The sequence below is a fragment of the Oncorhynchus kisutch genome, linkage group LG11 (genome assembly GCF_002021735.2).
Source record: "Oncorhynchus kisutch isolate 150728-3 linkage group LG11, Okis_V2, whole genome shotgun sequence".
NCBI classification, from domain to species: Eukaryota; Metazoa; Chordata; class Actinopteri; order Salmoniformes; family Salmonidae; genus Oncorhynchus; species Oncorhynchus kisutch.
Genome location: NC_034184.2, coordinates 11,880,735 through 11,891,050, shown reverse-complemented (window position 1 = coordinate 11,891,050; position 10,316 = coordinate 11,880,735). Strand labels below are relative to the sequence as shown.

Below are 10,316 nucleotides of genomic sequence, written 5' to 3'. Positions count from 1 at the left end.
TCCCTTTGTTTTGTTTTCTTACAGTATATAGTTTAATGCTGTATATATAGTTATGTTGAGTCTAGACTGTATCAATTTGTCTGATACATTTGTGTGCAGGTTTGGCTGTGCATAATTACATATGCTTGCAAAGAAATAAAACAAAGTACACTACTGTACATTAGTGTACTGTGGAACAGAAGTAAACCTTTTCATGGCTTCTGCCTCACATACAGTACTCTAGTCTAATTTGACCTACAGTAACCATGCACCTTGCTGTGGAAACACTGCATTCCCTCCAATCCTCACCCCATGGCTCTCTATCATCAGTATTCTTCCTTAGGGGGGCAGGACCTAACCGCCAGTAGTCTAGGGGCTCTCCCATTGGTTGTTTAGGATCACCTCATCTGGAGCATAACTGGCTCCTCACATTCTGCTCCATACTGCCTGCTGCATTTTCCCGGTCAAAAATATGGGCGTGTCCTATTGCACAACTGTTGCTTTGCACAAGCTTGCTGACAATGTGTAGACACTTGTCCACAAATTCTATTCTGTTCTATTCCATAACGTGTGGATTTCACTTTGGAAGGTAAATCTTAGTAATAATATATTGTTGCATTAGATGGATGTTTGTTCTTCTTGTTGCGAAATTTTATGGCAATGTACATGTATTTTGCAGTGTGTTCAAATTTCATATTTGATTGATTATTTACTGAATTATCTCAATCTTGTATAATAATCCATTCTCATCATTTCAACGCTGTAATTTACTATAATCTGACATTTTTGGAAAATGTGAATGATTTAAGTGACCCCGCCAAAACACTTTCATTATCATTAGAAGATTCAAAACCTTTAGAAGATTCAAAACCAGAGTCTGAAAACCTCGAAGAAAAACATGTGATCATGCCACATGCGATCGAGTACTGCATTGAAGACTTCCGTATTGTCCAGTAATGTGATAGTGGTAACAGGAGAGAGAGAGAGAGGAAAGCTGCCTCTGCGTTATCATTGATTGAAATAGATAGAGATGTCCTAATAATCAATTACATTATTAAAATCATAGAGCTCTTGATTAAAGTATGTGTGTAGAGGGAGCAGTCTGAGCATAGGCCAGGGATAATCAACTAGATTCAGCCTCGGGATGATTTTTTTCTGGAACAGATTGTTGGGGGCCGGGACATAATTACAAATATTTTGTAGACTACAAATTGAACACAGAAAACCCAAACAGATATGTTTGTCTAAAACATAATAACTTTAAACCTTGCTTAAATTTGTATAAGATCACGTGTTTCAATTATGCGTGGGAATACCTGGGAACAAATGTATTTTCTTTAGAGTCTAAGACATTGTTGGTGGATGGGGTACTAAACTGACAAGGAATTGTTTTAAACTGGTCATACTATGGATCATTTAGCTGTTACATTTAGAATTGTAGGACCCCTTTAGGTATCAAAAAATATATACAAAATGTAATTGATAAAATTTAGATTTTGGGCTTTACTACTAAAGCCTAGAGAAACACATTGAATAACATATTCATAAATGGCAAAAAAGATAGTCAAAAAAGAAACCAAGGTTTTGAAGTGTCTGTCTATATCTAGGAGATATAAGAAAACTCAGGAAATACATATATATATTTTTGTACACATATTTAACCCCTTTTTTTGGGTATGCACAAAATCACATTCATTTTTCCATTCGTTTTTTAAAACCGGTACCGTGACACTTGTGGGGGTCGTAGAGCAAAACGGAAAACACCATCGTTTTTGTGAGAGTCTCCCCTTTCCATTGCCTGGTAGCAGTTTAGTTTTACGTGAGAAGACCGATTTCAGGATGTCTCATGGTCTCACAAAGACCTCTATAGCTTTGCCAAGTGTGACACTGGCGGATGCAGTGGATTGAGATGCATCCAATGCAAAAGAAAAAACCTAAACTCTAGCTTAAACTGACACATTTTATTGGGATTTTTTTGTGATGTAACTTAGATTGAAGTCAATCGACTCTAGGAGGTTAAATTAAAATCACTTGGAGCTGATTTCCTGGTGTTTTTGCAGTGTTTTATGTCCAACAATGAACAAAATCATTCGCAAGGAGATTCCCGCAAAAATATTATATATGATCATATATGATATGATATATGTTAAATTAAAGACAAAAATATTATATATGATCATATATGATATGATATATGTTAAATTAAAGACAAAAATATTATATATGATCATATATGATATGATATATGTTAAATTAAAGACAAAAATGTTTTTAGTTTTTGTTCAGAAAACTTGGGGGGCCAAATAAAACCACCCACAGGCCAAATTTGGCCCGCAAGCCGCCAGTTGGGGAACCCTGGCATAGGTCGACTTACACAACAACATGAATTAACAAGTGGTCTTACAGTCGCCCAGCCTCTATTAATGTCAATGGTCTCTTGCCCTCCCCTTTTCTAGTGGTTGTTTACATGGGACCATGGATCTTTGCAGTACATAGTAGTATCAAAGATACTGATAACCTTTTATCTGTGGTAGAACCCACTGAAGGCAGTAGCGGTGTAAAACAGACAGGATTAATGATGTTCTTCTCTTCCTCTCTCTTCAGTTTCAATGGAAACATGACAATCACAGTTCACATTCGAAGCTGTGAGCAGCTCCTACTGGCCAAACTGGGTGTGAGAAGGCAAATAGCCATGTGCAAGCAGCGCTGGAAGGGACTGGGACTAACGACCGTCTATCAGCCCGTACACTCATAGCAAAGCAGCAAAATTGACTGATGTGTGTGTCTCTGTGTGTTTGTGTGTGTGTGTGTGAGAGAGACTGACTGGCGTGCGTGCGTTTGTGTGTATTGACCAGGGCTGTGGTGCATTGTAGTTGCATTGCATGTGTGTGTACATGGTGTGCAATGCGCCTTCCATGCAACACAGAGCTGTGTCATGATAACACACACATTGTGCATGCTGTGGATATCAGTCTTTAAAATTGCAAGGAATAATTAAATAAAGTCAAGGTCTGATTCTGAAACTTTTTAATCTCATTGTCTGCCGTCTTCTCATCTATCATTTCATGATAAATGCATATAAATTATTGTATTTTTACCCAAAGGACATGACTGTGAAGTGTGAATTCTGAAACATGGGACAATATAATGTGAATATGCTAGTTAGCTTTTTAAAGCAATCTGCTGTACCCTTATAGATGTTGTCACAGATAATATTCTTGAAGATGGTTTACAAGACGTTGACTCAGAAACAACAAGTGGCTGTCTCAGATTGGCCCATCAAACATTGGATTAGACATTGTGTTCTGTCTATGGTCTTAGTAAGCTGCTTCCCAAATGGCACCCTATTGCCTACATAGTGCACTACTTTTGAGAAGAGCCCTACGGGTCCTGCTCATAAATACTGCACTATATAGGGAATAGGGTGTCATTTGGGACTCATCGTAAGCTCTGCCAGGCTTCCTGACTGGAACAAGTAGACATGTAACTGGAGGTGGAAGAGAAATGAGGCAGGCTGAATTGGAAATGAGGGCTTACGCTTTATTTTACAGTCCGATGTTTACTTGCTATTTACTAAGAGTCGCAAGCTACCGTAACTACATAGTAATTAGCTAACAAATTACTCTCATTTCTTTTGAGATTCACTGAAGTGCCTAAACATATAAAGTGGTTCCTGCTTGCTAGGCAGTTAGATGCCAAATCTCAGTGAATAGTGATGTAAAATAAGGGATACTTCCCATATTTCTCTTACATCCTATTTCATTTCTTCCACCCTTCTCGTCATTTTTAATCCCCCGTTTGGGGTTTAGCAGGGACATCCTAACAGGTCTCCAGTAGCAGGAGGCATACAGGGCCTGAAGGAGCTACAGTAAATATAATCTAACTGTAAACACATCTAAACTGACATTGATTTGACATCCAGTGTTGATGTTCTCATTCAAAACACATTTAAAAGCCATTTTAAAACTGGCATATTCCACCCCGCAGAATCTACCCCTGGCCCTTTAACTTGTTCTGTAAATGGGGCTTCGAATGGATTCAAATGTATGTGAGTCCTTTCTGGCTTCTCAGGCTATTCCAACCCATCTTCATTAGCTAGATGCAAGCCTGATATCATTACCCAGCAATCTGCATTCCATTGTAGGACTGGTACATAAGCAAGTCCCATACAACAAACTGCACCCCTACCCCCTCCAATCCCCTCCTACCACAGCTCAAAGAAATGGTTGTTAGTCAAGTAAAGAGAAATTACACAGCCTCTCTCATATACAAACATACACTATATTGTATTGTTTATAAACAACAACACACATATTTATAATGAGATTCACGATCATAGTCATGTTGAAAATTACTCCCAAGAATGAAAATCCAATTATAAAATAAACGCTGTAGATTAAATGACTTACTTGTGTTTATGATTTAGATGTTATTAACGTTGCAGATCATTCCTTTCCCAATTTCCTTCTCCCTATTCCACTCAATCTACACTGCGCTGCACATTTCAACATTACCTACCTGCAACATAGCCCACAGCAGGTTGACGTTTATTGGGATGAGTCTTGTCCTGGAGGCAGGCAGAACTCGGTGATTTCTGCTAGATAGGCCAGCTGCAGAGTCAGGTTTTCTTTGCTCAATATGACAAATAAAGGTTTTAAAAAATGTTGACAGCCTCAAAATGCTTTTAAAATATTTTGCGATATTTTGGATTAATAAAAAAAGATTTCCCAAGAAAAATAAATCAAACATGAAATGAAGACGTTTAATAAATGTAATAGACACCGTTCTAGAACCCTTGAGTCCGCAGCTACAGCAATAATAGGAGGATTCATTGACAACATAATGTGTGTACTGACTTTTCCCCTGCCTGTGCTCTTTCTCTTTGGTGTCTCAACGCAGACCCAGACCAGCCTTGCAGCACTTTATGCTAAGTTAATTTACCCAAATAGGCCTACATCCACAGCGCCACCTTATATCAACAGCTTCGTTAATGGAAACCTACTGATCCATAACAGTGGTGCTGCTAGACGTTGGCTGGAGGGCCAAGCAGGTATGAATGTTAATATCACTGATCGATCACAGGATTTGCAAGGAGGCATACGCCGGTGTGTTTAATTATAATTGCGTCAGGGTGGTCGGGAGGGGGTTGCGGCAGTGTTATGGCAGGCCTCTTGTATTTGACTAGGGTCACATCTCGTTCTCACCTTGCAAGTGTAATGCTATATTAAATGCCACTCATGTTAAGTGTTGTTGTGTTCTGTTGAACTCCCTCCTGTCCTGAATGATGTAGTCACAGCATAATATAAAGGTTAAATTGAAAATTGTCCCTTCAAACAAGCAAGAGAAACCTGGCGATGATTGATATCCCTCCTCATAACAGGGAAATAAATGTTAGCAGAGTAGACCCCATGTGTAAACTCCTGCATACAATATATGAATATAATGTATTTTAATGGAGTGCCTGGATTAAATATGGACTATATCAATCTCAGGAGAATTTAAAAGGTCATTGGGAAAGATTAGGTTTGGCGAGAGCTCAGCCTGGATGAATTCAACCTCATGATAATTGCCTTCAATCACAACAAGGGTTGAAGTGGCTGAGTACCAGCTGTGACATGTGCCCTTTACCCTGTTCATTGCTTTGACACTTTCACTAACCCAAAACAATGTAGAGATTATTACCTTTTAATCTTAACAGTTTATGATGATTTCACACTCCCTTCAGTTTGATCAGATTTCTCATACAGTCAGCATACTCTGTATTATCCTGTCCTTAAAATAGGCAAGATATTATATAGATTATAGATATTATATAGATTATAGATATTAAATAGGTGAATCATTATTTTCACAGACCTTCGTAACAGAATGTCCTACTTTATGAATAAAGCGTAATGTAAACATGTATGCCTTGGGACAAGACTATGAACAGTGTACAAGTTTCTTTTGAGTGTAGACTAATGTATATTTACTATAATCAGCTAGGATCCACAGCACAATACTTGACCTCTCTATGTTATTTAATCACAGGACAAGTCAATAAAATACCCCCTTGCACAAAAGGGCAGTCTTTTGATCTCTTCATTTACTAATTCAGATATGGAGGAGAAACCATCCAGTCTTTCAGATGTAGTCTCGCTCTCTTTGTAGTCAAGACTGTGACACTCACAGGGTCCAGAAGTGCAGGTTGAGGTGTTGGGGCTCCAGAACGTGTATGTGGGGCTCTGTTGTACCACTATGTGGGGGTCTGAAGCCCGGCAGAGGGGGGTCTGGGGTGGAGAGGATGTAGTCAATACTGAATTTAATTTCCGGTTCTGGTTTCCCCTGGCAGTTTGGGTTGAGGGGGTTGTGGTGACCTGGTCTGTGGGCAGGACTGATGGAGCAGAAGGAGTCCGGGTTGGGGTTAGGATCGGTCCGCCTGGTAGAGCCACTTTGTTGGTTGTTGATGTTGTTATTGTTGTTGTTGTTTACTGGGAGGAAAGGCTCCCCAGGCTCTCTGAAACCAATCTTCATGTTGCGTCGGCGCCGGCGCCTGCGAAAGTTGCCGTTCTCAAAGAGGTCGAGCATGGACTCACAGCCGGTGGCGAAGGTCCAGTAGTTGCCTTTCCCCTTCTCATTTCCCTCTGTGCGGGGAACCTGAAGGGAAAATTAAATAACACACCAAGAAGAAAAAAGAAATAAACCCGTCATTTTTGAGATCACGCTCAAATGTGAATTCTACACACAGTACTGTAATGAAACAGTGTTATGTCTGATATTGTGTGCAAAAAAGTATTTGCTTACAATTCATACAGTCGATTGGTAAATGTGTATGTAAACGTGTATGCCTGTCTTTACAGTTACCTTATTATTGTAATACATTTTCTAACTTTCATACAATATTTAATCAATGAGGATAAAATATTATAGTCTTATATATTATTCTGACTGATATCAAGTGAAACTTGTATCGAAGATTGTGATAATATTTGTACTCTGATAATGATTCTTAATCAAATGATCAAATATCATCACACAACATGTGATAAAATGTCCCTTACCTTAACAAAGCAGCTGTTGAGAGAGAGGTTGTGTCGTATGGAGTTTTGCCATGCCCTCTGGTTGGACCTGTAGTGGATAAAGGAAACACTACTCTGTCAAACTGAATTTGTGGAAGGTATCCAGAAAATGTCTGTTGACTAGACATGTGAAGCTCCTGACCGGTAGTAGGGAAAACGCTTCATGATGAACTCATAGATCCCTGACAGGGTGACCCGGTGCTCTGGACTCTGCTGGATGGCCATGGCTATCAACGCTATGTAACTGAGGAGAAAGGGCAGACAGAAAGTTACAAAAAGTAAAATGATTTATTTGTTGGTTTTCACATTGAAATTCACAAGAACATGGTTGGAGAGTAACTGATTACATGCCTCTTAAGGGGAAAGTAATCCAAAAGTACCTGAAAGTAATCAGGTTACATTACTGAATTTTGGTAATCCAAAAGTGACGTTACTGATTAAAATTTGGGACAGGTAACTAGTAACTGTAACGGATTACATTTAGAAAGTAACCTACCCAACCCTGACCAAGAATATATTGATAAAACGGATTCAAATTATATTCAAGGAAACTGGTTTAATATTCTTAATTATGATACTAATTTAATTTGGATATTGGTTGAAATACCACAATCTGATTAAAATAATACAACAATATTTGGTTATTTGAAATGAAGAAAATAAGGAAACTGAGAATCTGGCTGGTCTATAGCCTACTTATAATTGACTTTGTTTTGTTTCTTATAGGTTCATCTCTTTAACAGAATTTAAACTAATCCAGTAAAATGTTTTTCATGTGTTGCATTACATTCCTTTGGGATTTATATTATGGTCTATAAAATACCAAAATAATTGTAATTTCTTTAGTACTTTTTTACACATTAAAACTAACTAAACATAAAGTAATATTTTAATACATAATTTATAATAGCTTAGATCATGAATAATGCTAATAACAATACTTGATAATTATATTATAAATTCATAAGCCTATATTAATCATAAGAATTCTACCTGTAAGCAGGTCGACACATCTTCTTGTCTTCATCAGTGCTGCAGGAAGGGTATCCATCTCCATCATAGTTGAAGCAGTTATATGGATACTGTGAGTTATCAAACATGTCTACACTTCCACACTGGCTGTTATCGGACTGCTTCATCTAATTAACAAATAAAGGCGAGTTTTTACCACCCTCGAAATACCAACAAAAGCAGACACTTGTTTCCTTTACAGTGAATGTCAACGGTCTTCTACTCTAGCATACTCTACTCATAGTGGTAGCTACTGAGAATGAAGTTTACCTTCTCCCTCGTTGATGACTGGGTCCCAAGGAACCCCCACTCTCCTCCTGACTGGCTGACTGTTGGTCCCCAGCTACTGTAGGCTAGGCTAGCGCCGATAAGACATGCCATGCACCAAATAACTTGGCCAGCCCAACAAATGCTGTCTGCTTGAATGTCTGAACCCGGGGCGTGATCAACTGGTAGCTAGACTAATCTCTGTCTCACTTTGAATCTGGGTGGTCTATAGCCTACTTAGAATTGACTTTGTTTTGTTTCTTATAGGTTCATCTACCTAACAGAATTTAAACTAATCCAATTCTAGCAAACCTCACATCTCCATCGCTCTCTTTCTATTGTTTGTCTTCAGCCTAACTCTTTAAAAAGTGTGTCGTGTCAAGACTATACTATTTTCTGTCCAATGTTGTTTTTGTGTGTGTGTGTGTGTGTGGGAGGGGGGGTTCCTTGCGTTTTAGTCAACAAGGAGAGTTTTGTAGATGCAGTCTATAACGCTGTATAATGGCCGCAAATTGTGTTTCTGTGAAACAGGGGATGTGTGTTCAGACAGGCTCCTAAAGGGGCATGTAGGTCTCTCCAGGCAGCTGACACAGACCGGAGAAAACAGCCCGTGGCGAGGCCTCCATGTGTGGTCTGCTGGGATCCAGTAGATTAATTGTTGTAGCGGCCCTTTGTGTGATTATATCGATGCGACCAGAACCGTTTTAAAATGCAATTCTGTGTTTACTAATTCTATACTAATGGGGCAACGAAGTGTCAACACCCAGGTCAATTTTAAAGAGTCAAACAAGATTGAACATTTTAGATGTCTATGTCCAAATAAAAAGAGTCCTATTCTCAGATCATGTAATTGTTCATTTTCCAAATGAATAAAACATTCAAGTAATGGCATGAAAAATGTGCCCAACCATATGCTGGCAGCCTAGGTATGGTGCATTAGGAACGTTTTCAGAAAGTATTCAGACCCTTATCCTTATTCTAAAAAATATTAAACAGGTCCCCCCCCCCCCCTCATCAATCTACACACAATACCCCATAACAGGTTTAGCCATTTTTGCAAATGTATAAAAAATATGAAACATAATATTTAAATAAGTATTCAGACCCTTAATTCAATACTTTGTTGAAGCACCTGTGGCAGCAATTACAGCCTTGAGTCTTCTTGGGTATGACGCTACAAGCTTGGCACACCTGTATTTGGGGAGTTTCCCCCATTCCTCTCTGCAGATCCTCTCAAGCTCTGTCAGGTTGGATGTGGAGTGTTGCTGCACAGCTATTTTCAGGTTTCTCCAGAGATGTTCGATTGGGTTCAAGTCCGAGCTCTGGCTGGGCTAGTCAAGGACATTCAGAGTCTTGTTCGGAAGCCACTCCTGCTTTGTCTTAGCTGTGTGCTTAGGGTCGTTGTCCTGTTGGAAGGTGAACCTTCGCCCTAGTCTCAGGTCCTGAGCACTCTGGAGCAGGTTTTCATCAATGATCACTCTGTACTTTGCTCCGTTCATCTTTTCCTCGATCCTGACTAGTCTCCCAGTCCCTACCACTGAAAACATCCCCACAGTATGATGCTTCACCATAGGGGTGGTTGCAGGTTTCCTCCAGACGTGATGCTTGCCATTCAGACCAAAGAGTTCCTTCTTGGTTTTATTAGAGCACTGTTTCTCATGGTCTGAGAGTCTATAGGTGCCTTTTGGCAAACTCCAAGCAGGCTGACACGTGCAATTTACTGAGGAGTGGCTTCCGTATGGCCACTCTATCATAAAGGCCTGATTGGTGGAGTTTTTCCAACAGTCTTGAAGAAGTTCCCATATATGCTAAGCACTTGTTGGCTGCTTTTCCTTCACTCTGCAGTCCAACTCATCCCAAACCATCTCAATTGGTTGAGGTCGAATGATTGTGGATGCCAGGTCTTCTGATGCAGCACTCGATTACTCTCCTTCTTGGTCAAATAGCCCTTACTTAGCCTGGAGGTGTGTTGGGTCATTGTCCTGTTGAAAAACAAATGAA

General features: G+C 39.4%; 1 protein-coding gene and 1 long non-coding RNA gene across 2 annotated transcripts; one reads left to right on the top strand and one right to left on the bottom strand.

The window, feature by feature from the left end:
* The first annotated feature begins 479 nt into the window (after positions 1–479).
* Positions 480–3,010, top strand: LOC116376168 (uncharacterized). The gene is made up of 2 exons (XR_004211561.1): positions 480–568; positions 2,584–3,010. It is a non-coding gene; the product is annotated as an uncharacterized LOC116376168 (long non-coding RNA).
* Positions 3,011–3,500: 490 nt separating this feature from the next.
* Positions 3,501–8,437, bottom strand: LOC109899165 (forkhead box protein L1-like). Its single transcript, XM_020494223.2, has 4 exons — positions 8,031–8,437; positions 7,180–7,281; positions 7,020–7,086; positions 3,501–6,615 (listed from the first exon to the last, which is right to left on the bottom strand). The coding sequence occupies exons 1-4, from the start codon at positions 8,174–8,176 to the stop codon at positions 6,145–6,147; spliced, it is 786 nt and encodes a 261-aa protein (XP_020349812.1). The 5' UTR covers positions 8,177–8,437; the 3' UTR covers positions 3,501–6,144.
* Between the last annotated feature and the right edge of the window lie 1,879 nt (positions 8,438–10,316).